The sequence below is a fragment of the Ruditapes philippinarum genome, unplaced genomic scaffold (assembly GCF_026571515.1).
Source record: "Ruditapes philippinarum isolate M1 unplaced genomic scaffold, ASM2657151v2 ctg8932_1_1_1_1, whole genome shotgun sequence".
Taxonomy (NCBI): domain Eukaryota; kingdom Metazoa; phylum Mollusca; class Bivalvia; order Venerida; family Veneridae; genus Ruditapes; species Ruditapes philippinarum.
The window spans coordinates 31,369-58,703 of record NW_026860645.1 but is presented as its reverse complement, the minus strand read 5'-3'; the positions used below and the strand labels follow the sequence as shown (position 1 = coordinate 58,703).

At 31.0% G+C, this 27,335-nt stretch overlaps 3 protein-coding genes across 3 annotated transcripts; 2 read left to right on the top strand and 1 right to left on the bottom strand.

The window, feature by feature from the left end:
* Positions 1-1,890: 1,890 nt before the first annotated feature.
* Positions 1,891-7,825, top strand: LOC132712875 (uncharacterized protein DDB_G0290685-like). The gene is made up of 2 exons (XM_060695314.1): positions 1,891-2,011; positions 6,379-7,825. The coding sequence occupies exon 2, from the start codon at positions 6,458-6,460 to the stop codon at positions 7,580-7,582; it is 1,125 nt and encodes a 374-aa protein (XP_060551297.1). The 5' UTR covers positions 1,891-2,011; positions 6,379-6,457; the 3' UTR covers positions 7,583-7,825.
* Positions 7,826-7,840: 15 nt separating this feature from the next.
* On the top strand, positions 7,841-9,193 carry LOC132712874 (gastrula zinc finger protein XlCGF57.1-like). The gene has a single exon (XM_060695313.1). The coding sequence runs from the start codon at positions 7,960-7,962 to the stop codon at positions 9,187-9,189; it is 1,230 nt and encodes a 409-aa protein (XP_060551296.1). The 5' UTR covers positions 7,841-7,959; the 3' UTR covers positions 9,190-9,193.
* Positions 9,194-13,997: 4,804 nt separating this feature from the next.
* On the bottom strand, positions 13,998-20,220 carry LOC132712871 (protein jagged-1a-like). Its single transcript, XM_060695309.1, has 8 exons — positions 20,112-20,220; positions 19,263-19,367; positions 18,548-18,583; positions 17,545-17,655; positions 16,763-16,873; positions 16,032-16,142; positions 15,110-15,346; positions 13,998-14,381 (listed from the first exon to the last, which is right to left on the bottom strand). Exons 1-8 carry the CDS (start codon positions 20,218-20,220, stop codon positions 14,179-14,181), a joined length of 1,023 nt encoding a protein of 340 aa, XP_060551292.1. The 3' UTR covers positions 13,998-14,178.
* Between the last annotated feature and the right edge of the window lie 7,115 nt (positions 20,221-27,335).

Here is a 27,335-nt window from a genome sequence, read left to right as displayed (position 1 = left end):
GCCACAGAGTAATAACGATTCGCCACAGTTAAATAACGATTCGCCACAGTATGATTATAGATCTAACAACGATTTTTTTAGTTATCAACCAACTTTTTCCTTTTGTTTTAATATTTTGACCATGACAATAATTTAATAATGTTTCTTAATACAAGTAATTTGAACTTAAAGCCCCCATCGCGGATTTTCAATTTATCAAAGTAACGTACATTATTACAGGAGTACATTTACAAGAAAGTGATAATATATGTTGATTAATTATAAACATAAATGTCAATTAATATAAGAAGAAATAGTTTATTTCGGTAACTTATACATTTACAGTATCTCGTTACATACAATAATTACAAATAAAATAATTATGTGGTCACATGACAAAAGCAAAGAAAAAAATAAGAAGAAGAACATAAAAAGTTTTAACTGATGACATTCTTACGGAGAACAGACAGCTGCAAATAAAGGAACAAAGAACATCACAATTTCATTATCATTCATAGAAATAAATATATATTTCATATATTATATGTATGTCAAATATTTAAAAAAATTGCAAAAACATGTGATCATTGCGATAATTGAATAAAGAACGCATATCTAAAACATTTGTCACACCTTTTATCTTAACAAGCCAATCACCTTAAATTGTATAAATATTTAATTGACGCCGAAATAATCCTTTAATTATCTGACAATGTGAGCAGATTTCAAAACAATGCGGCAATTAAGCTTATGTATGTAAAAATTTCATGTCTGTACTTCTTGCATTGTAAATGGCTATGTATGTATGTAAACACATATTATGCTAATAAACTACATGTTATGTTATGTTATGTAAATTTTGTAATAAAATATGTTAGTTATATAAATATCTTATCTAAAATGTGTACAGTAATGTAATTTTGGTAGTAAAATATATTATTTTCATTTATTCAATTTAAGCTGTTTTCTTTTAATTTTCCAGTTTATATAAATAACAAAGTTTAACTTATAGATCTACAATGTGTAATGTAATTTTGGTAATAAAATATTCATTTGTCTTTATTCAATAAAAGCTGTTTTCGTATAATTTTCCAGTTTATATAAATAACGGAAGTTTTTCTCATCTACAATGTGTAATGTAATTTTGGTAATAAAAAAAATTAATTTCATGTGTTTTTATTCTATAAATGTTTGTTACTATATTTTTCCAGTTTATATAAATAACGAAGTTATAAAATGTGTTATGTAATTTTGTTAATAAAATATTTGGTTTTCGTGTGTTTTTTATTCAATAAAAGCTTTATTCAGTGTAATTAATTTATGTTATTAACAAATGAAATATAAAATGGAAAAAAGTTTTCCATCAACAATTTGAAAACAGGTGTGAAAAAGTTTGTATTTCAACACGTGGCGAATCGTTATTTAACTGTGGCGAATCGTTATTACTCTGTGTCGAATCGTTATGTGGCGAATCGTTAGTGTGGCGAATCGTTACATTACCATTGTATACAATGTACCCAGAGTCTCGCATAAAAATGTGCAACAACATCGCATGGTGACAACAATCTGTCCATTATTGCATGATTCTTTTTCCATTAATGTATACCTGCATTCAAAAATATACAGTATGCTTTGAAACTCACACTTAAAATTGAGCATGTTAACAAACATAACTTGAAATTTTCTGGCATTCCTGGTATATTTAGGTATAATATCGTAGTACAGTGACAAATTGATAATGATTAATTAAACACAAAAAATCCCAACGGATTAATCGTAAAACATATTTCTTTCATTTATATAAAATACGCCAATACGGGACTCGATCACGTTCACGATTCGAGTATAAAATGACCGTGCCGCGAAATAATCTTTACACGCACATGTTTGTATAGTTACTTCCCTTTGTTTAGTGACCCCATTTGTTTTGGATTATTACTGCGGAAGCGCCCAGGTGAAAAACGTGATAAATATTTAAATGAAAATCAACTGATTATCTGTCGTTTCCACAGCATTCGTTTGTAATATGAAGGTATATATTTTTGTTTACATGGGAGTTAGTAAGTTAAACCAGGATAATGCCACATTTAAGCCGTTTCATAGGCATGAAACTGAAAGATAACGGAGACTGGGGCACAATGGGACAAAATCATAATTTTCATTCTCCTACTAAACATATCTTAAAGATTGATGCTCGCTTTCGTGGATGAAAAGGAAAATATGTTCTGGATGTAACAGATAACTAACTGAACCTAAAATAATTAAGTTGACTTGGAGATATGCAATAGAACACGGTCATTAAACTGTTAAAATGTCCCAGAGTGCCCCGAGCTAGGGGCACTCTGGGACACCATATATGGTACAGTGGGACATGCTTGGGTACATAGGACAACATGTATAATTTCATTGAAACGAAAAAAATACTGGAAATGAGAATCTGCGGATGTTTCAAAAATCTAAATTTTTCCAGTGTTAAATGTTAAATGTAGAATTCTGCTTAAGCTGGTCAGGGCGGGGGAGGGGGCAGTAAATTGCACTTTCCATTACTGTTTATGAACAGGCTAAATCAAACTGGTCCTGCAACATTTTCAATTTTGCTGTGTTGGGCTTTCTTTAGGAACTCTGTTGAAAATTCTGTATTTTTGTGCTCCCACTTTAGTGGGGAGGGGGCATTTAGATTTACCCTTGTCTGTCCGTCCGTTCTCTTTTGTGTCGCATGTAACTCAAAAAGCATTTGACCTAGAGTCATGAAACCTATTATCTGAATGTATTTTATACAATTTAACAGTGTCAAATGGTGGGGTGTGCAGCATTACCAAAACATTAAGCCTGCTATTATGGTTAGAATTTACAGAAGTGAGACCAGTTCTGATTTTATACTTATACAGTTGAGTTCACACTAAACTTCCCACCCTTGTGCACTTCTAGTGCACTAGAGCTGAACTAGAAGTGCACACCGTGTGCACTTCTAGTGCACTAGACCATATGACCAGGCTGACCAGGGAAGGTGACACCTAAATTGTTTATTGGATAATTGCATATCAAGTGACAAGGGGCATCCATTGTTAAGCTGTTGTAAGAAAACAAAAACTTTGGGAATATAATTGTGGCCTATTCATGAATATTAATAAGTAAATTTTAAAATCAGCAGTTTTAACTTTTTAAGTGATATCATGTTAAAGCTTAAATTAAAAACAAATATATTTATTGTAATCATATTTTTCTTAACCAGTATTTAACTGTAAGTGTAAAATAATACCCCTTAAAATCAAATTTATAGAATTAATAAGGTTATTTGTAAATAATAAATATGCTCCATAATGGATATTTAAATAAGTGTTTTTAAAGCTTAATGGCCATGCATTTCAACTTTTCTAGTGTACAAATTGGAAAATCTGACAATTCTGGCCTAATTAATCTAGTTTGTAACAACATAAACTTTTTTTCATAAGCTCAAACAAATCAAGGAAAGGTTTATATTTAAGCTAATAATAACTTAGAGATAATTCATCATGTTGAATATTGAAAGAGAATATTTAAAAAAAATCAATATACTGTGATAATTTAGTATTCAACTGTGTAATGCTTGCATATGTTTTAAAGATATAAATAATTAAAATATTATCCATAAAATAAATAAATTTGATAACTTTATACATGATTTCAATATCAAAAATTTAATGTATAAGGGGAATTACTTTTATTGAAGAGGAAAATCTCAAGTCATGCTGTGTATTGAGGGACTGTTTTATTATACAACTCTCCTGCTGATAGGAGAGCCTCAGGGTAAATAACAAAGAACAGTCAATTTTGCAGATTATAAGTATGCATTGAAATTAGATATATATTATTGTCTCTAAAGCGGAATTTCTATATTTATTCATTTATCCACATTTCTTGCCTTACTGCATAATAATAAATAACTTAAGAGGCAATTCCTCATGTTCAAGATTGAAAGAGAATATTAATTCATTAATTTTAAAACAATCCATACACTGTGATATTATGTTTTTCAACCATGAAATGCTTGCATTCTTTTTAAAGATATAAATAATTAAAAAATTTCCATGAAATAAATAAAATTGATAACTTTATTCAAGATTTCTATATTAAAGATTTAATGTATAATGGGAATGCTTTAATACAAGAGGAAAGTCTCAAGTCATGCTGTGTATTGGTATTTTTCTGAGAGAGCGACTATTTTCATTACACTGGTCTCCTGCTGATAAGAGGGCCTCAGGGTAAATAACAAAAATGCAGATGTATGCAATATTTATTTAAAATTTCCTGTTTTTTTCCCAAAATAAATGTAAGACATAGATAAATGACTATAATGTTTGTATAATCAAATGTAAAAAATAATCACAATGGCATAAACGCATGTTATATATTATTGTCATTATTGTCTTTGAAGTGGAATTTTCTAATCTTATCATAAAAAACTGATTTAATATCAATATCAGTGTTAACTATTCTAGAAAGACCTCATATCAATATTTATCCACATTTTTTTGCAATTCTGCATTAAAATTTTCAGCATCTTTTAGTTTCTGAACTCGGAAATGTTAATTTTTTCTATTATAGATTTGACAAATTTGCCTTGTCAGTTTTAACACATTTAGAAGATAATATATTTTAAAGAAAATATTTAAATACATGATTATAAAACCTTTGCAACTTCCTTTTTATCTTTAATGCAGATCTGTCTTTTTTTTAAAAATAAAATATCATACATGAGCAGAAGACAGTTACAGAAGATTTAAGTGTCAAAAGTCGTGCTGTGTATTGGTATTTTATTATAGTACCCTGCTGATAAGAGAGCCCCTTAGGGTAAATAACAAAAGGCAGATGATAAATATAAGTAGGCAATGTAAATTCTGTATGTGCAAATAAATTTCATTACAAGTAGTACAAAAAGAAAAAAGAAAACTGAAATATTTTAGCATTTTATAATGAACTCATAAAAATAATCATATTGCATAATTATGTTACAATGCATGAAAAAAAAAAAGAGATAAAAGATTGGTGTTGTCTCAAAAAATGGAAATGAAAGATTTTCTAATCTTTTTGTTAATATCCATGTCAGTTAAAATATATACCAGTGTCCAACAGGTACATATCCACTTAATCCACAATTCATACATACCACCATTATATGTAAATATTTTTATTTTCAGAATAATATATATCATTTATATTAATCCTAGGTAAATCTTGGTTTGAGAAGGTAAGAGAGATTTTAAATGAGATAAAATTGACAAAATTTAGGCCAATTATAAACATATTAATTCTTTAATGTATTAAAGGCTATTAATGCTTAAAATCATAACCTTTAACTAAAACAATTATAAGATAAGATAAAAAAATAACTAATTTGTATAATTTGCCCCCCCCCCCCAAAAAAAAAAGACAAAAAAAAAACTGAATATTTTCTTAATTAGCATTTCAACGTTTCATAATTATTTCATTACCAGATTATCATTAAATAGAATCAAATTAACTATCAATTACTTTTGTTTATTTATGCACTAACTTATTAACATTAAAGTTATAATTATTTATATTTACTTATTCTAACAATTAAGTCATAGAGTACAAAATCAGTAAAATTAATGACTTTGAACAATTATTGTTCAAATATTTTATGCCATATTTTACAAAATCCAATATTCACAACTTCAAATTTATTATGAAAAACTATTATACAGATATCTATATTTTTGTAAAAGTCAAATTGTTATTCATTGAAATAGTAGGTAACTGCTTAATACATATAATAGGTCTGGTGCACTACAAAGTGCACTTATGAAGTGCACTAGTAGTGCACTACTAGTGCACTTTGTAGTGCACATCTAGTGCACTCCAAGTGCACTTTGTGTAACCTTTAGTGTGAACTCAACTGTAGATTTGAATGTTATAATCTTAACATATGTTCTAAACCAAACAAAACTTGAATAGCCTATTGATTGGAAAAGAAAATTGATGGGATGTCATGATTTCTTACTGAATTTCCAAGTTGTAACTGCTGTACTGTATTGAAAAAAATCAAGATGAAAGTACTTTATAAAAGAAAAAAAGTTTTATTGATATTCTAATTATTACAATGATTACATGGTATCATAATCAAAGAAAAAGTTAAGGCTCAAAAAGCCACAGTCTCCATTCTTATACAGATTTTTGGTGGGTTTTTTTTTCCAGAGGTTGCATATTTTAGTCGGCTTTAAAAAATGTTTTTAAAACTTTTTTTTTTATTTTCTTATAAAGAAACTTTATTAGTCTAAATATTTGGTATGTCTGCAAAATTGGTTAAGAAAAATAAAGAAATGAATACTGGATGCAGTGTTTTTATTCTGAATTGATACTTTATAAATTAAAAAAAACAAACCTTTGTCTTTATAGGAAGTCTTCCAAAAAAATATGAAATATAAAACTTAGACATTGAAAGAAGAGGAAAGTCGGATAAAGTTCAGACCCAGAAATGGAAGAGGATTTTAGCACAATAATTATCAAGGTGGAACCAGAAGATGACTATGAAAACAACACAGAGCATCCTATTCCTACAAGTGAAGATGCAGAAAAAGTGGTTGAAAGTTTACTACATGACGCAGAATGTGAAGAGATGAATCTTGACAGGGCTGGCCTCAGAAATATCATGGCCGGTATTGAAGGAGTTGACGATCTGAATATAAGTGAACTGGAAGATGATCTGGATATTAGTGAAATGGAAGCTGCAGATCTTAAAATGGAAATACAGGATGATATAGATCTAATTGAGAGAGATGAATATAGAAATAGTACTGGAGGTGATATTGAGAATGAACTTAAAATGGAGATCCAAGATGATATAGAAATGATTGAAAGAAACGAATTTGATGATAGCGATTTAGATGAAATTGCTAATGGATTAGGTGCAGAGGTTACTGATATAGATGAAAGTGGTATTGTTGAACTAGTTGAAAAGGATGTTTTACAGCTTACTAGAAATAAACCTGAAACAAAAAATGATAATAATAAGAAAGTTGAGAATACAGTTGAAGTAAGTAAAGGGATGCATGTGCAACAGACAGATAAAGGTGGAGACAACAATAATGGTGTTGCGAGTACTTCTAATGGTGTTGTAAGTAACACTTTTGGTGCTGTAAATAACACTGATGGTGTTGTAAATAACACTGATGGTGTTGTAAATAACACTAATGATGTTGTAAATAACACTGATGGTGTTGGAAATAACACTAATGGTGTTGTAAATAACACTGATGGTATTGTAAATAACACTAATGGTGTTGTAAATAACACTGATGGTGTTGTAAATAACACAAATGATGTTGTAAATAACACTAATGGTGTTGTAAATAACACTGATTGTGTTGTAAATAACACTGATGGTGTTGTAAATAACACTGATGGTGTTGTAAATAACACTAATGGTGTCGTAAATAACACTGATGGTGTTGTAAATAACACAAATGATGTTGTAAATAACACTAATGGTGTTGTAAATAACACTGATGGTGTTGTAAATAACACTGATGGTGTTGTAAATAACACTAATGATGTTGTAAATAACACTGATGGTGTTGTAATAACACTAATGGTGTTGTAAATAACACTGATGGTATTGTAAATAACACTAATGGTGTTGTAAATAACACTGATGGTGTTGTAAATAACACAAATTATGTTGTAAATAACACTAATGGTGTTGTAAATAACACTGATGGTGTTGTAAATAACACTGATGGTGTTGTCAGTTATGCCAAGAACACTGCAAGTCCATCCGAAATATCATCATACTTTTGTGTGCTGTGTGAGGAGTCTTTGATGGGACTTAGTGCTGCAAGGAGTCATCTGCTGAAACCATCTCAATACAAAAACACTACAACTGCTTGGACTGTGACTTGGTCTACACGTCAAATTGTTATCGTGCGAAGCATTCGTTGATTCGGCTTCAGAAAAGTCGGTGAAACATCTCAAGGTAAAATGTACAAATATTACAGCGCGCCTCAACTATTGAGGAATGAAAACTTAAACAGGGTTCAGACTGGTTACGGTAATAATAACAATAATGTGATACCAAATAGAAACAGCAAACCAGACGAAGTGGTAGAAGCTCCGTTATACGCAGGAGTGGTGACTGAAAATGGAACAGTTTCATTGGTTCCTACCCAATTTGTGGTGAGAACAAAGAATCCAACTTACCCAATAGTGTGTCTTGAATGTCATCAAACATTTCCAGATAAAAAGAATCTTCAATCACATACTCGTTTGGTACATGACAAAAGAAGTGCACATATATGCCCACATTGTAACATGATATTCCAAAGAGAGAGAAGATTAAAGGCACACATGAAGACGTACAAAGCGCAAGGATGTGAATTACATATATGTACATTTTGTAATAAGATCTTTAAAAAAGCGTCCAGGCTGAAATTCCATATGTCTTCTCACACTGGGCGTGGCTTATTTGAGTGCCAGCAATGTGGAAAGTTATGGAAAACCCAGTCCATACTCACACGCCACCTTGAAACACATATAAAGGAGAAAAGGTTCCTTTGCTCAGTTTGCAATAAGCATTTCGCTTCAGCGTATAGTTTAAAGATTCATATGAACATTCACACAGGTGAACGAACATTCCCTTGTCCTGTATGCAGCAAAGTTTATTCGGAAAAACGTTTTTTGAGGGTACATATGTGTATTCATACAGGAGAAGGCAGTTTTATATGCCAAATTTGCTCCAAAAAATTTTACTCGTCAAGTCAGCTGAAGTTACATATGTGTAAACACACTGGCGAGCGACCGCATGTTTGTAATGTGTGTAATGAATCGTTCTTGGTTCGCACTTCATTGACCCGTCATATGTACAAACATACTGGTGAAAAACCACATTCATGTTTGACATGTGGGAAAAAGTTTGTCCTGAAGCAAGATTTAAAAGAACATATAAAAACCCATACAGAGCGATCGCATTTTTGTAAGATATGCCTGCGAGGCTTCACCACCGGAGCATACCTGAACAGGCATTTGAAACAACACAAGGGTAAAGGAAAATTTCAGTGCGAAGAATGCGGCTTAGCTTTTGTAACGAAGATTTCGCTGAAGAATCACAATCGAGAATATCATTTACAAAATGCACAACATGACAAGGACGTTTCTAGTGTCGTGAACAAACTTGTTAAGAATGTGGACAAGATTGTGAGGAAAAGGAAATAAAAAGATTTGAACGAGAAAAGCATGGAAATTCTATCTTTAAACTGGTAATAATTTTAGTTTTCCAGGACCATAATAAGAACTTAAAGTATTGGGGATAACACATAAAATGAGCCCCGGCCGTCATGGACCAAATCCAACAAGTGGCGTTTTGCGCCAGCATGGTCCAGAACCAGCCTGCGCACGACAACAGTCCTGATCAGTAATCCCCAAACTGTTCGCTATAGTTTCAAACTACTTGTAATAGAGTTGGTAAGTGAACAGCATGGATCCTGATCAGACTGCGCGGCGGATCCAAGCTGGCCACCAACTCACTTTGTTGGTTTGGTCGTGACATGGCTCAAATGTTATTTATAGGTTAAGTTATTTTTCCCCGATTTCAAAATTTTTTTGGAAAATTTAGGGTTAAAGGGTTTTAAAAAAAGTCTAAATTGAATTAGTTTAAAAACCAAAAAGGTTTTTGGTTATTTTTTCGTTTTAAAGAAAATTTCCCCGAAATTATTTAAAAAACTCAAATCTTTGATGAAATTTTCCCTCGTTGTCAAAAAATAATGCCCGACAAATAAAAATATCCCCATTGATTCACAAATAAATATATTTATCATTAGAAGAACAAATTTTGTTAAAATCTAAGATCTTTAACTTAACTTAACTAAATCTATTGAAATAGTCCTAAGATAGTCCTAATTTTGGTCTTATTTCCTATGACTAAGGATACACTTAGGAATTTCTGGTGCTTGTCTCTCTTTGATCAAACATGAAGATATTGTGTTATTTTTACATCTTTGTCTTTTTTTTCTTTTTATTTGACTGGACCACAGTTTTTTGTTTTGGTAACGGCTTCTTTTTAGATTGTTGTATAATGTGTGAATAAGAAATTTTTAGAAAATGTGCTTTGTTTTATACAAAAGTTTTAGATACGTTTAGTCTATGTTTGAAAATTATTTTTAGGCAGAAGTATTTCATTGTAGTTTTGGTTTTTTTTATGCTACCACAGCACCTGCATTGTGTTAATGCGGTGACTCACAAATGCAGTCTTGTTTTAATTTATCTGTGCATGTTAGGTATAAGGGATACTTATTTTTATTCCTTATAATTTTTATTTTAATTTTATTTTAAAATACTAGTTTGTCAAATTATTTTTATTGTCATTTTTTTTTTCATTTTAAACTTAAAATGCATGTCTATATTTTCTATAATGTAATATTTTTATTTAATCATTTTATAATTCATTAACCTTTTACCCCATGAGCATATTGTGAAAAAATGGCCGTTTTCATTGCAAAGGATTTCTATGAAATATATTCTTTTCAGTAAGTATGTTTATCACATAAACCGTGGCGTAAGAGTGTAATAAAGCCATTTAATAAAAACGATATTACACTAGACAATATTACACTAGAGTAATAACACTTTGACGTGACGTCATTTTTGCGCTATAAACATAGCGTTAAAGCACGCTAATGTTAGCGTTACACTATAGGCGCGTCAAATAAAAATGACTCTTGTTAACAGTTTACCGTCCTTATCTCATATATGTGATAAATAGAATATTATATTCGTGTAGATTCAATACTAAATTTATTGAACTCGTTGAATAAAACAATATTATGCTCGCCAGAGGCTCGCATAATATGATTTTTTTCAACTAGTTCAATAAATTTAGTATTATACCTACACTCATTCAATATCCTCTATTTATTTGATTTTTGTTTTGTGAATTATTTGAAATTTTAAAAAATTCTCCTACTTTTCTTGTAATCAGACTTACTATTTAGATTTTAAGAATTGCTAAAAATAAATATGTCATTTTGTATCTTTTTGTTTGTACAGTGTATATTATTTAGTTTAATTTATACAAATTTATTTTAGTTTTGATTGTGTTAGAAACTAATAGCTTATTGAAACACTCTCGAATCTGTATATTATATGTAACGGTACATTATTTGAGTCTGTGCCTTAGATTTATGTCTATTTCATGTATAAAAGTCTTCTGTATAATTCTTCATTTTGTGTTGTTTATCCACTATTTTACCATTTTACTTTTTACGTTCAAATTGGCCATAACTGTATCAACGATGCCAGATACACTGTTTGGTTTAAAGGCAGTAATTGAGTTATGCAATTAGAGATATGACTTTTAAGTACTTTACAGTCATAGTAAGTCAAACTTCTGTTATAGACCACCTCTGAATAAAGGTGACCCTGCAAATAAAGGCCACTTTTCAATAATTCTTCATTGATAAAATGGAATAAAAATAGCCTCCAAATAAAGACCACTTGTATAGAGATCATGTTTTGTCTCTTCATTGAGTGTCCTTTGTTCACAGATTTGACTGTTTAAGTTGTGATATAAGATTTTTCATTTAGTCATGCACAGTGAGTGATATAATTTTTCACATCGAGTGATACTCTGTGAGAAATATAAATTTTAACATTGAGCGATGCACAGCTAGTGATACAAATATTAACATTGAGTGATGCACAGCGATTGATATAAATATTCAACATTCAACATTGAAAGATGGACAGTGAGTGATATAAATTTCACATTGAGTGATGCAAAATGAGTGATTAAAATTTTCACATTGAGTCCTGCACAGTGTGTGATAAAAATTTTCACATTGAGTGATGCACAGTGAGTGATATAAGTTTTCATAGTGAGTGCTATAAGTTTTCATAGTGAGTGATATAAATTTTCATATTGAGTGATAAAATTTCAACATCGGGTGATATTGAGTGATTTAAATATTAACATTGAGTGATACAAAAGGAGTGATTTTGTAGCAACTAGCAGGCTTAGGATTTAACAAAGTGTACAAAACATTTTGAAATACAAATTGAATAAATAGACATACATAACATTGATTGAAGTAATTATTAAGTATAAACAGAGTTGGACCGTGCCTTTTCATTTTGCTCAAAGTCTATAGTAATTGTTCTTATTTTAAAAGTAAAATTATCATAATTTATATGATTCTGTTTGGAATTTATGTAAATATTGTGTCCTAAATATGTTTATAAAAGATCTGATTGTCACCACTTCACCTCACTAACTATGCATTCCAGATATTTGAAAGTACAATGATAATGTGTTTGTAATTAGTAAATAAACATATTTTGTCTGTAATAGGTAAAAAATCATTTGTCTGTACCTCCATCTCAAAGTTTGATACAGCTAATGTATTACAGTTAATACCTAATTTTTTGTCAAGTAAAAATGCTTTCATTTTTTAATCAATTATTGCAATAAGGCCTTTGTATATTGACATTAGACACATCTGCACATTGTCATTCCACATGCAGATATATGACTTTGACCCCCAAATTAGACACTACTGCATTGTGGCAAAGTTCAATTTCATAGAAATAAAAATCTACTTCTGTCATATTGATGCAGTGGCATAGCATTTTTTCACAATGCAATCTTGTCTTTCAATTACAGACATGCATATGTTTTATCAAATACAGCTGGACAAGCATAAATATTATGTTGTACCAATTACAAACAGAAAGTAAAGTAGATAAAGCTATATCTGATGAAATATTTTATAAAAGCAACAGTGCCTTATGGTCTATCCTTGACCCAGATTTATAACAAAAGATGGCTTTGTTATGTCATATAAATGTACATGAAATTTGTATGTTAACAGAATGAAATGTTTCAGACTTAAAAATATTCTGTTGCTATTTTCAGTAGGTTTGGAGATAATTTCATGCATGCCCCATTTGTTTCGATAAAATCTTATGAATATATTTGAGCCATGTCATGACAAAACCAACGTAATGCTTTTGCGACCAGCATGGATCCAGACCAGCCTGCGCATCCGTGCAGTCTGATCAGGATCCATGCTGTTCGCTTACAAACTATTACAAAAAGAGAAACTGAAAGCGAACAGCATGGATCCTGATAAGACTGCGCGGATGCGCAGGCTGGTCTGGATCCATGCTGGTCGCAAAGCCATTATGTTGGTTTTGTCATGATGCGGCTCATATTTGTAAATGTTTCGAGTTGTATACAGTGTATAAATAAACAGGTATTAAAGGGTTTCTTATTTCCAATTTTTATAAATTTTGTTTCATGTTCTTTTTAAAGTAATATTATTTGAAATGTTTTAATCTGCATGAACTGTGTGTTTTGTTGTTTTTCTTTTTAAATTTTCCATAGAAAATGGAATATATTTAAAATTTTCCAAAGAAAATGGAATGTATTTTACATTTTTTCATTGAAATTTTTTCACAGTTTCCATAAAAAATTTATTTGCCATAAAAATAACCAATCTTTTGCTTATTTTGCCCTTTTGGCAAATGGTATTTTTTAGTGAATTAGCATTTTGTATGGAAGTCAAAATATAATTTGTTTACATTTTGCTACCTTTAGGACACGTAACTGTATTCGGTGCTACTTTTTTCAGTTTGAATAGCTGACATGCTCTTAATCCATTATCTTTACATTATCAAACACATGTTTGCCATTTCGAAAGAATTAAAAGAAATAGGGTGATGGTTACTGTGCCTTTTAATATGTATTCTATGTAATGAGCACAGTTTATATTGAGATATAAATCAAAGAAAAAACGATATCATATTTGTTTATATGTAAATAAAAAAATATGAAACACATTTGATGGTGTTGTTCAGTTTAGGTTTGTATGGTATTTTATCAAGATCCATAAACATTAAATCTGATTGGCTGGTTACCTTACGAGCCATATTTCAAATAGAGATAACCCCAAATAATTTATAATGTTTATTCAAACACAAAATCATGAAATAAGTTTACATGAAGATTCAGAAAGAATAAGGTTTCATTATCATCTTTCTGTATTACTTTATAATAATTCTATTCAGCTCGACTGTGTAAGAACCTGTAAGATTGTTAACACTTATCCGTTCATGGAAACAACCAGTACTAAACAATATGTGAAATGTTTCTTGCTCAATAAAACAAAAGCCTGTCCCTCGAATTTTCCAGTACTATATAAGATAATATTAACTTTGAATGCCAAACACCTCGACTTCACACAAATGAAAAGGGTCTGTCCCATTCATTGTTAGTTGGACAAATCTTGCTGCTGTATTGTTTGGAAGAATAAATTCTTCTATATCTGCCATCTGGCCCGTCACAATTCCGGCTGTTAGCATATTAGCCAATGATGTCCCTGTTGAGAGGGTTATATCTTTAGCACGACTGCCTGTAAACATGGGAAAAAAAACACAATATATAGTAACATTATTCACAAGGGCACAACTCGTGAGTATAGTTTCAGCGCCTGATTTTTTGTAGTCTTATGGAGCGGTAGAGGTTGGTGTTTAAAAATCTCCTGTCCATTGACACCGCTGTGAGTTCGAATCCTGGCTCGGATATTGGTTTCTTTTCTATGAGGAAGCTAGCTAGCTAGCTAGCTAGCTAACGGAAGATTGGTGGTTCTGTTTAACTCCGGTGCCCCCGCTTTTGCCTGATGGCAAGGGGCATCTTGGGTTTTCTCAACCAGTAAAGCTGGAAATAATGGGTCTAGAAATAACTTTAGTCGCTATCAGATTTGATTGAAAAAATAGCAAAAAATGATAACATTTCTGCAGTAAAATTACTTTCAATAAATGTATCAACAAAGCTTAATCTATGATAACAGTAAACTATGTTTTGTTGTGATATAAAGTGGTGATATTAAACATCATTTTCCTGTCAGTTTTAAAATTAAACTCTGCGGTATAATAACACTTGATATGAAACATTTTTGCAATGATAATTCTGAATTTGGTAAAATAAAACGAACAACTTCGCATTATGACTATTTATCAATGTGCTAAATCTGTAAAAGTTCACCCTTTGAGATCTTGGCTTCAATAAAAGTCAGTTCAAAATTTTAAGCATAACACTATTTCTGCATTATAGGCCTATCAAAATACTGATATCACTCACTGCAGCAATCAAGTCGGTTGTATATCTTCACAGTTTGTATCAAGAATACCTCGCCAAGATCTACTCTCCACCAGGGGTCGCCCTCGTCAGTTTCCGCGTTTCTGAAGCACGAGAAATCCGGGTACATTTGTTGGTTCCTGTTTCCATCAACGCCTTTATGTGGGCCATATAACACGGAGTTACCTTCATAAATACTGGACATGGCAGTGACTTTGCCTAGAGCAACGTTGTATACAGCTTTAAGTAAAAAATAATAACCATAATGATAAATTCAATTCCTCCAACATTTTGAACAGCATAACATAAATAGATAAAATAAAATACAATTTGAATCTATTACAAGAATAGAAAAAAAGCCCAACAAAACTATACCGGAACTATGTAATTGTTTTTATAATTATAATTATTGAAACAAATAAGATAAAAAACGCCCTTTTTCAACACTAAACTTTACGAAATCAGAATTAATACTATACATATATATTGGTAGACGAAGTTGTAAGTGTATAAACACATTCGCTGCTTGCATAGCAAAATTATTGTTTGAATTTGAACACGAGAAACTGTATCAACTGAGGAAGCTGAATAAAGCGAAACATGTTTTGATACTTAATTTGAGTGGTTTTTGATCCAATTTTCCTAACACGAGAAACTATAATTCCAAAATATCTGTATGATAATTAAATTATCAGATACTAGCCGTAACAATACATGACAAAAAGCGTTATACGTTATTTGACGTAGATATAAGGAGGATGATGTAAAAACATCAGCTTTTGTTTGATCTTAACCATTCTTATGTCTAAAACGTTTATCTGGACATTTTCGTCGCTTCCTGGAACCAACCAGTACTGGTGTCATTTGAAGAAACATGGTCGTGACCCGAGTAGGATTCGAACCCATTATCCGTGACTGAGTTTACCTTGCGAACAGTTGATTCCCAACCACCCGGTATAACAGTGACACTGATAGGCATTATGTAAGTTAATGCAGTTACCATGGTAACAGGGCGCTTTCTTACATTCATCTATATCTAAATAAAAGAAAATAGGGATTAATACATTGTCAAAAAAGCTATCATTAACAAATCACGAGGAATACTTAATTACTTAATAAAGAGACTACACTATCATCATTTTTATTATTCAATAAAGACAGTTTTCAAGCCACGTAAGAGATTTTTAAGTCATGGACAACATTTTGAATATCATAAATATCAATTGTCATATTTTGTTTTCTTATTAAAAATCTTTGCATTTTTGTTTGACCAGACTAGATTTTAAACCAGATGAGCGAAAATATTTCAATAAAATAAAACTTGAGAAAAATGTACTAAGATTTTAGGCAAAGTAAAAATATACAAGATTCAAGTAATAATTTATATGTTATGTGCGATTAGTGACTGATTTTTCAGTATTTATAACCTATATTTCTACTGCGTTACTAACGCAGTAAGGGCTATTTTTGCATATTTTGTCCGCCTTTTATTATAGTAACTTATGTGAATTGTAAGTGTCATTGATAATGTGTAAATTGCTTCCTTTTAGTTATTTCACCAAATAATAGTTTTAAACACATTTTCAAAATTTTCATGAAAATTAGTATAAAAGAATGACATTGCCACTTTTTTGATGAACGATTTGTATCAGAAACCTTCAGAGCAGTTGGATCCGGTCCAGCCTGGGTCACACTGACATGTGTATGTATTTATCATATCCGTACAGTTACCATGGAAACACGGTTCAGACTGACACTCATCTATCTCTGCAAATAAATAAGTAAATAAATAAATAAATAAATAAATAAATAAATAAATTAATTAATTAATTAATTAATTAATTAATAAAATAAATAAATAAATAAATAAATAAATAAATAAATAAATGAATAAAGGATATTCAAGTTTTAAAATAAATAAATAAATAAATAAATAAATAAATAAATAAATAAATAAATAAATAAATAGATAAATAAATAAATAAAGGATATTCAAGTTTTTTTCTATCAGACAGGATTTATTTTCATCTAAAATAAATATTTCATGAAAGCACAAGTATTTATAAAAAATTCTGAAATTAATTGTTTCCTGTAAATATTTTTCTCTTTTTAGACATCACAGTTTGAAAGATTTTCATATTGGCTGAATTTAGCAGAAAGTCCGGCAAGACCCCATTGAAAATACGGAAATTATGTTTCACTGCAGTGAAAATACGGAAAATTTGCTTCACTGCGCAGTGTAAATACGGGAAAAGAAAGTACGCATTTTATTTTATCAATATTCCTCAATATTTCATTTATAAGTATATAATAAGATATAATAAAATCTGGGACAGAAAGAAACACTTATCTTCCCTCCCAGATAAAATGAATGAATGAATGAATGAAGGAAGGAAGGTTTGAAGGAAGAAAGAAAGGAACGAACGTTGTTTACATACCTTCAGAGCAGTTTTGACCTGTCCAGCCAGGACGACAGTGACATATATAGGCATCATTCACGTCACTACAATTTCCATTGATACATAGATTTGTCTCGCACCTGTCAATATCTGAATTATTTGTAGATATTAATTATACTAACATCAGTATTGGCATGTAATATCACCACTAACTGTGTTATCTTATTTGTTATGTTTTTTTTTACAATACATATATTTACGACTTTGTTGCTGCCTTTCCATTTTGATTTTAAAAAATAAGATTATCTCAGAATCTGCCCAAGATGTCAAATTATTTTGACTTGAAATGTATCTACAAATGTGTATATTATGCGACGGTGTTAAATGATAACTTAATTGTATAGTCTCATTTATTTAAAAGTCCACTAAGATTCAAAGCATAATAAACATAAAATTCTATATAATTTTCATACAGATCAGCTGGAATATCTGCAAATAATTAAGAAATATCGAACCCGATTTGCCCGATTCCCAGTACAATGCTCTACCTAAACAAAGGTAGAGGCTATCAAACACCTGTTACCCTACAAAGGTGTTGAGTGTCAGACAACCATGCTGATACTGGGTCAATTTATTCCATCATTGTGTAAAAATATTTCCGCTCTTTTTTCTTTAACGCTTATTAAAAACAAATTGGTTGCTCTGTTAAAATGTAAGCAATGTCTAAAAATCTAATTTAATCTTAGAACCTGGAACTATTCGTTCTGTAGATACCCGTCAACTAATTTAGAGAAAATACATTTTTCGGACTGTCGGAAATGTTCCACTTGTATATGTTAAAGAGCAAATTAGGCGGCTATGACTCCCGTACAGTAAATCAATCTTGAAAATTCATTGCTATAAACAAATTAACAAGTCAACCAACCTGAACGCGAATTATTTTTTATGATTTGGAAACTACTATTTTTATATGAACAGTTCCTTCCGGTCCAACCTAGCTCACATGTACATGAATATCCAGAAGATTGGACACTGCAATTACCATGTACACAAGGATCGAACCCGCAGCTGTCAAGTTCTGAAATATATGAACAAAGTCCAATTTTAATTAAGATGCTGATTTATATATGATGTTTTTAGTAAAGCAAACTTGATAAACAAAAGATCCTATTCGTTGAAATTTTTTATTTCTTGGAAAACATTGATTGCTTATTCCACTTGACCAATTCTTTCACAGCTTCAGTTATGGTTTTTCTCTGAAAGCATTGGCAAAAGATTCTGACAAAGCATGCATGGACAAAATACAGTATATTTTCCCTCGGAAGCATTAAAAAACAGCAAATTCTATATGAAAATTTCATACTCGGTTTGATTAAGTCTGTCCATGAAGGATAATGAAAAAAAGTGCAATAACATCCCTCATGCCCCGACATAAGGGGTACTTAATTCTCAACACTTAAAAACTGCTGGACTTAAAATAATCCCGAAGGACCAGAAAAATATAACAACACTGAAATGAAGTACGGGACATTTTTTACGGCTGCCCCACAGCACTTGACACCTGCTGTGTTGATGTATAAATATCCGGAAAAGGTGATCCCTCGAAAGCATTACATGAAAACTCTTCTTTTAAACGCATGGACAAAAGATTTAAGCACTTTATCATTTAAAATCTTGTAAAAAGATTTTAAGCAACTCTTTTGCGAAACAGTCCTCGACATTGGCAAATGGCAGGGCAAATATATGTTCATTATTACCTTCTGTACAGTTAGTTCCCGACCATCCGTCCTCACAGTAACAGATATAACCACCGAGTATATTTCTGCTACAATTTCCATTACCACAAGGATCATTCTCGCATCCTATATAGAACAGAAACGTAATTTTCAATCTATATGGCCATATGATTGTATAAATCATCAATGCTATCATCATCATCATCATTATCATCATCATCTTCACTGTAATCATCATCGTCATCATCATCATCACTACTGTAATCATCGTCATCATCAACGTTATCATCATCATCATCATCATCAGCAGCAGCATCAGCATCATCATCATCGTTAATATTATCATTATTATCACCATCATCGTTATTATCATCATCATAATCATCGTCGTTATCATCGTTATCATCATCATTGTTATAATCTTTATCATTATCCTCGTTATTTTGATATATTATCATCATTATTATCATAAAAATTATCATCGTACAATCATCATCAACATCATAATCATCGTCATCGTTATCATAGTTATTGTTGTCATCTTTGTCGTTATTTTTATCATCATCATCATCATTATTATTCTTATCATCAATATCATCATAATCATCACCACCACCACCACCGTTATCATCATAACCATTATCATCATCATAATTAATCATTATTAATTATATATTTATATCACGCGGGAATGCTACACATTTAACACTGAAACTCTCGCAAGTACTGCATTTAAATGACAATTGGTAGAAAATATAAAGGGCTTAACATTCACGTAAAATGTATTTGAGCACAGGTTGAAATGCTTGCTAATTTTTATTAGAGTGAAGTAGAATATAATGCAGTGAAAAATAGGAAAAATTAACTCACCGTTTACAGATATCCGTTTGTAATATACAGTGTAGGCAGTATTTGTTAGAAGCACGGCCAGTAAAGATATAATTGATATCTTCACCGCTAGAAACATTAAAACAATCATTTTAAGAAATAATCACAAAAATAAAATTGTATTTTTCTTAGTAATAATTAAATTGTGATATGCCACATGTTTCAATACAACTATTCTCTGAATGTTCTGTGGCTTGAATTACCGTCTTATTGGAAAAAGTAAGTATGATCCAAAAATGTATTTTTTAAAAAAATAAATATTTCATCAAATGGCAATGAACACAATATAAACAATTCATTGGCAAATATTGTAGGCAAACAATAACAAAGCTTTACGCGCATAGACAAGTTCAAGGGTTCAAAATACAGGTTACAAATTAATGCATTGATCAATTATTAATCAGCAATAAATAATGTCATGATTTTGTTTGTATATATTACAGATTCCAGATGACAACGGTGACAGTATCCCAATACGAAGCTGACTGGACGAAGCAGTACACAAAAAAAAGACAAAATAATGCCAAACATGTGTGACAGATTTCTCTTTTGCTTTGAGACCTTAAAACTTCTCTGAGATATTTTGAGGTTAAAATGTATTTTTGTGTGAAGAATTACTTCGATATGAATTTTCTTGGACGAGTACACAGCTGTAAAATCTAAATTGGACGCGGTACTATTTTTGCAGCTTTCTCCGAGACTAGGAAAAGAACAATATGCATAACAAAAAGTAAACAGATATGTAGATGCATACCGTTTACAAAACACTAAAAGCATTATGTCGTTGAATATAAGAAAGCGATAGGAGAAAAATGATGCGATAGGAGAAAAATGATATAGGTTCATTTAATCACATGCAACCACATAAAACTTCCTTTTACAGTCAAGGGATGATTACATAAACGCCTGGTCAAAATGAAATAGCCGATCAGTTACATTTAATTAGATGTTGATCCAATTACGTCCCCATCATTTTGGGTATAGGTCTTTTGACAAGTTTGAAGTGACAAGCACCAAACATTGCATTCCAAGGACCAAGAAATTAACCTCAGACAATTAAGGGTCTGGACAGTTGGAATAAGATTTTATTGTTCAACAAATATATTTGAACTTCAACACATAGCGAACTATCATAACTTCTGATTGGAACTGGGGTCTAGGTCTGTTTTTAGGAAATTTTCACAAAGTTTTGTGATACCTTTTCACTGTTTCAAGTCGGTCACACTACATTAAAACAAATACATTATACTATCGTCATTGTTCTAAATCATATCATCGCGAAATATGATTGCAAAAAATGATAGATCCTTTTCCCGTCGTCCTGTCATTCAGTCATTCAGAGGTCAACAACAGTCCAACTAATTAGACTTGTCAAAGAGACATCGAGATGATTTTGGACGCGCGATGTTGTAACGGTTTGACAGTATGAAAAAAAAAGCCATGTAAAATGGGTCTACACGCATTCTCAATACCATTTACAAATATTGAATCACGGAAAGTGAAAAAAATGATGTTCAGAGATCATAAAAATAATGTTTGAATATGGAAAAAGAATATCTCCCGGACATAAATTTGAATTCTTGCAAACAAGATACGAACCATGTTCTCTCAGTTCCATATCAAATTGAGCAGGTCATTCTTATAAAAACAGGCACAGAAATGTACGTTACTTTGAGTGTCCCTTAAATTAGCAGCTCATAATCATGTAACTGTTGAACTAGTCAGTAATTTTGTTTTCACAATTCTATTCTCAAAAGATGTAGGATGGAAATAAACACATTTTTTTGTTAAATTATATCAATATATTCAGGTTTTTGGAATGTTAAAACAATAACAAATTTTACAGATGAATGATACAGTTTTTACTATTTCAATGCATACTTCGAAGTTCTTTACAGATTTATCAATGAAAGGCAGTTCGACATTAGAATGCTATTGATTATTCATGATACATATAAACTCCTAGTTGTAAAGTTATTTATGCATGTATCAGTTGTTTTTTCACCCTAAATGCCTTAAAAGTAATGTAATAATTGTGTAACGTACATTTCAGTTTAATACAAAAAAATATCAACAGTGAATTCATTCAGAAAATCTGACAGGAATAGGAAAACTTAAATATTTCTGTTTGGTATTTATTCCTTTCCTTAACATTTGAACAATTAACTACAAAAATCATCAACGCTTGGTCAGAGTAAGATATTGTATATGCATACAGAAATAAGATGTATTTTAATTGATGATTCTGTTCATATAAGGTAAAAAGTACATGTAAACAACATTATATGTGCATATTTTACCATTTATGACAACATACGTGTGTAATAAAATGCTTTAAAATATCAATCTTTAGCATTTTTTAAGACTCTCTTAAAGACTTTATTAAATACAGTTGTAAACTCTTATTGGTAACGTACATTTCAGTTTTCTGGCATGGGTGTTGTACATAAAAAGACACCAATTATTTTATTAATATTTAACATTATAAACAAAATGTTTCTTTTTTTAAATTTTTAAAACAACAAACATTTTTACTTTATAAAATAATTAAAATCACATGTGATCATCCTTGTATGTTACGTTATTCATTGTTATGAGAATAATTTTACAGCCTTGTTTATTATTATGTCCAGAAATGTTTTGAGCCCCAATATGGTGTAATTGATAAAATTTGTTGCATTTTTATGTATTAAAAAAGCAACAACAAAAAAACATGTTTTACTATCGCAAACTTCAATTTTATGTGCAACTTTGCAAGTAACATACATTTGAGGATGATTCGTCGAAAGTCCTGTTAATATCTTTCATTAGAAATTTGCATGTTTTAAGAGATTATGATTATCAAAATTACATTTGTGAATGCATGTAAAAATAAATGCTTTAGAAGTGTGACACATTAACTTGATTATTTTGTTGCTTTACAACATATTCCAGTGTTTTGTACACAATAAGGTAAATTCTTGAAAAAAATCATTTACTTTATACGAAACATTGCTTATATGAAACATTGTTTGCTTTTATTTTATTAAACATTGTTTCTTTCATTTCTCTCTCTGTTAGTCAAATATTTCGGATTCTGTAATACATAATTCTACAATAACGCTCTTTCCAAAGTTAACTTTCGGTATCTTTCAGCTCTTGTTCTCTACCTGTAGCCTTTTTGAATCTCAGTCCTTAATTTCGGTCTCTGAAATGTACGTTTCTACAATTGAATGTAATTAAATATGGCGGACAGTGTTGACGGATATTTTGAGCTGTTAAAAAAAAAGCTGATTATTTGAAATTTTAGAAGGAATTCAGAGTATTTTAGTTGCTTATTTACCGGAATATATGTTGTTTCTAAAGTGGAGTATATATTAGATGTTTTCGTTGTGAAATATGACAACAAATGAGTTATATAGTGTATCTGTTCAGAATCGATTTGAATTTTTGCAAGAGCGGGAAAGTGAAAATTTGAAAATGGATCGCTCATCAGATATCACAAGACAAAATTTTGTGGAAAGTTCATATGACGATAAGTTAATACATATATTTGACGAGTTACGTTTTGTGAGAAATGAACAGGCTGAAAGTTGCAGAGGTATTATGGCATTACACAGGTCAGTAGAAAATATTGGCATAAAAGTTAACCAAGTTATTGATAACACAAACAATCAAACAGAATTCATGAAAACCCTAGCCTACAAGTCAATAGATACAGAAGCAAGATCTAGGAGGAATAATTTGATTTTTCGAGGTATTGTTGAAAATGTAGGTGAGAACTGTCCGAACATTATACGAAACTTCCTGGAAAATAATCTCGATATTGACTCAAGAGATGTGTATATTTCAAGAGCGCACAGGATCGGTGCAAAAGATCGCATGAAAAGATATCAAAGCAGACCAATAGTGGTACATTTTAGAGACTATTGTGATACTGAGTACATCTTGAGTAAAGCGAAATTGTTGAAAGATACCCCCTTTTCAATCAGTGTTGACCTACCAAGAGAGATCCAGCAGGCCCGATCTCGCCTGTGGCCTAGATATAAACAGTGCAAACAGGAAAATCCTAGGTCAAAAGTAACAATCGTTTACCCAGCTAAATTAATACAGGATGGTAGGCTTGTGCATGATGAAATGCCTGAATGGCAACGATATATAAATGCGAGTAGGTTGTCAAGTATCGAACACATTGGTAGACTGAACGACCAAATAACAAGTCAGTTAGCCGAGCCATCGTATCAGAGTCAGCATGATCCCCAAAATGGAAAAGGACCGGAACACATGGATACAATCGCATTTAGCCAACAACAAACTTGTGACGTCATGCAAAGACAATACAATACATGCGACTTACCTGCATTAAATGACTCATTTAATGGCCCTCAGTATAGCATCCCAGTATCCTCACAAAAATAACAAAATCCTATTTCTCAAAAGAATAGCACATGCGGTAACACTGTAAACAATTCTACATGTCCGAACACAATACACAGCCAACCAATGTATAGTCACGGTAATCCAAATGTTCACCAATCTGAATCACACACAAATCAAAACAATAACAAATCACAATCACATCAAACTACGAACAATAAAAACAGTGAAAATTCTGCTCAAAATCAGTCAGATATGCCTGCAGTGTACTTTAACCTAGATACACAATCCGTAGAAACATACGCCAGTGTCACATCACCCAAATATGGAGCTGTTACATCTATGTCATCAATAACAAACAATAACACGCCAGTAAATAGCGGCGATAAACGAGTTTTACCTGAGAGGGGGCGTGCACGAAATATTCGTGCGGCGTCTAGGTCAGAAAAGCGTGTCGAGTCGGCCAGTCCATACAAAAGACAAAACAGGATTTCCCCAGTTTCTATTAATAGAAATGACAGCACGAGCAAGAACGATAAACAATTAGGTCAATAGTATGTGCAGGAGAAGGTACCACTACGGTTTGTGCTACTTAATATACAGGGTATCGCTACAAAAAGGACAAATAAATTAAATTCGCCGGAAGTTAGAAATATCTTTGAAAATAATGACATTGTTTTATTCAGTGAAACATGGACAGATGAGTCATCTGACTTAAATGTTGACAATTTCGAATTTTTCGTCTTAAATAGAAATGAGATTAAACAAAACAGTAAAAGGGCGTCTGGTGGAATTATTATTTATGTACGAAATAAATATGTTTCAAGTGATACATTTGTTTTTAAAAGTAGTGATGACATTTTATGTATAAAAATCGAGGGTTCAAAATTGTCTCTTGAAAATGATCTTTTTATATGTATGTGCTACGTTGTTCCGGACGATAGTAGTCGGCAGTCGATGATTGACTCTAATATTTTTGACAGACTGATTGATTTTATTACTCTGATTGAGTCAAAACATGAAAGTAACTATAATTTACTGTTGTGTGGTGACATGAATGCACGTACTTCTGACAAACCAGATTTTGTGGTAGATGATAATTTTAAATACGTACAATTTTTGCCGGATGATTATATTATTGATAAAGAGTTAAAGAGATATTCTCAGGACAAAGGCCGAATGAACAATAACGGTGTTTTATTATTAGATTTGTGTAAACAGACTGGGTTACGCATCTTAAATGGTCGGGTAGGAAATGATAATTTAAAGGGTCAATATACATTTGTCGGTCATAGAGGTTGTAGTTTAGTAGATTACGTAATAGGATCACAAAATTTGTTCAGTTATGTTAAAAGCTTTTAAGTATCGGACCCAAACATATTATCTGATCATTGTGTTGTATCTTTTTCATTAGAATTTGACAAACCATATGATTGTAGAAATGATTGTATGCATGTATGTATCTGTAAATTATAAATATGTATGGTAAAATGACCTTAAAAAGGTGTGTCGTCTGCTGATATCGTACGCAAAATAAACAGTTTTAATGAAAATGTAAATTTGGCTCGAACTATTCAGGATATTGATAAAAGTGTTAGTTATTTGTCAGAATTATTGGAAGATGTTGCTTCTCCATTGTTCAAGAAAGATATCAAACAAAATGAAAATATAAATGTATCAAAGTCCGAAAATAGTTGGTTTAGTGAGGAATGTCATGAGAAGAAAATAATTTTTAACAAAATGTTAAATAGGTACAGAGTAAATAAAAGTGATGAAAATCGAATAAACTTGATAAATGCAAGGTCACAATATAAATCCTGTATAAGAAAAAGCAAATACGAATATGACAAAATGGAAACAATGAAATTAACAAAGGCCAGGTATAAAAATGCAAAATTGTATTGGAATATGTTGAAAAAGAATGCAGGTATTAAACACTCAAATGTGCAATTGGATGCTTTTGAAAAATACTTTAAATCTGTAAACAACCCACAAAGCCAATTTTATACGCCTGATGATGATATTTTGTATTTTATTGATAGATATGAGAAAAATGAATTTAGCGTTATGTTTGATGAGTTAAATGTAAAATTTACCGAAGATGATATTATTAAGGCTATACACCAGCTTAAATCGGGTAAAAGTGGTGGTCCGGATTTTCTTTTAAATGAATTTTTTATTCATGGTAAAAATATACTTGTTTCACCCTTAACATGTTTATTTAATAAAATTTTTGAACACGGGTACTTCCCAGATAGTTGGTCGGAAGGTTTTGTAATTCCTCTACATAAAAAAGGTAGTATAAACGATGTTAATAATTATAGGGGTATCACATTACTTAGCACGTTAGGGAAACTATTTACTCGTTTATTGAATAACAGATTATCTAAATGGGCAGATTTATATAGTGTTTATGTAGAGGCACAGGCTGGATTTAGGTCAAATATGGAACCGTTGACAACGTTTTTGTATTGCATGGCTTAATTACACATTTGATTAATCAGGGGAGGCAACTTTTTTGTGCATTTATTGATTTCACCAAAGCTTTTGATTATGTTGTAAGGGATAACTTATGGTTTAAACTGATTAAACTTGGAATTCGTGGTAATATTTTAAATATAATGAAATCAATGTACGACTCAGTCAAATCAAGAATTAAATATTGTAATAAGTTAAGTAATAGCTATGAATGTTCACTAGGCGTACGCCAAGGAGAGTGTTTGTCTCCCTTTCTTTTTTCTATGTTTTTAAACGATTTAGAAGATTGTTTCTTTCATAATGACTTGGAAGGAATAGATGTTAATATGTTTAAAATGTTTTTTAATTTTATATGCGGACGACATTGTTATT

Bases quoted from the DNA above. Each gene is read 5' to 3' on its own strand.
- LOC132712874 (XM_060695313.1), top strand. From the start codon at position 7,960: ATGTACAAATATTACAGCGCGCCTCAACTATTGAGGAATGAAAACTTA.
- LOC132712871 (XM_060695309.1), bottom strand. From the start codon at position 20,220: ATGATTGTTTTAATGTTTCTAGCGGTGAAGATATCAATTATATCTTTA. The intron at 15,347-16,031 runs GTAAACTCAGTC...TTTTACTTAAAG, and splicing joins GGGAATCAACTGTTCGCAAG to CTGTATACAACGTTGCTCTA. The intron at 14,382-15,109 runs GTGAGTGATATC...CCATGTTTACAG, and splicing joins CAACCGACTTGATTGCTGCA to GCAGTCGTGCTAAAGATATA.
- LOC132712875 (XM_060695314.1), top strand. From the start codon at position 6,458: ATGGAAGAGGATTTTAGCACAATAATTATCAAGGTGGAACCAGAAGAT.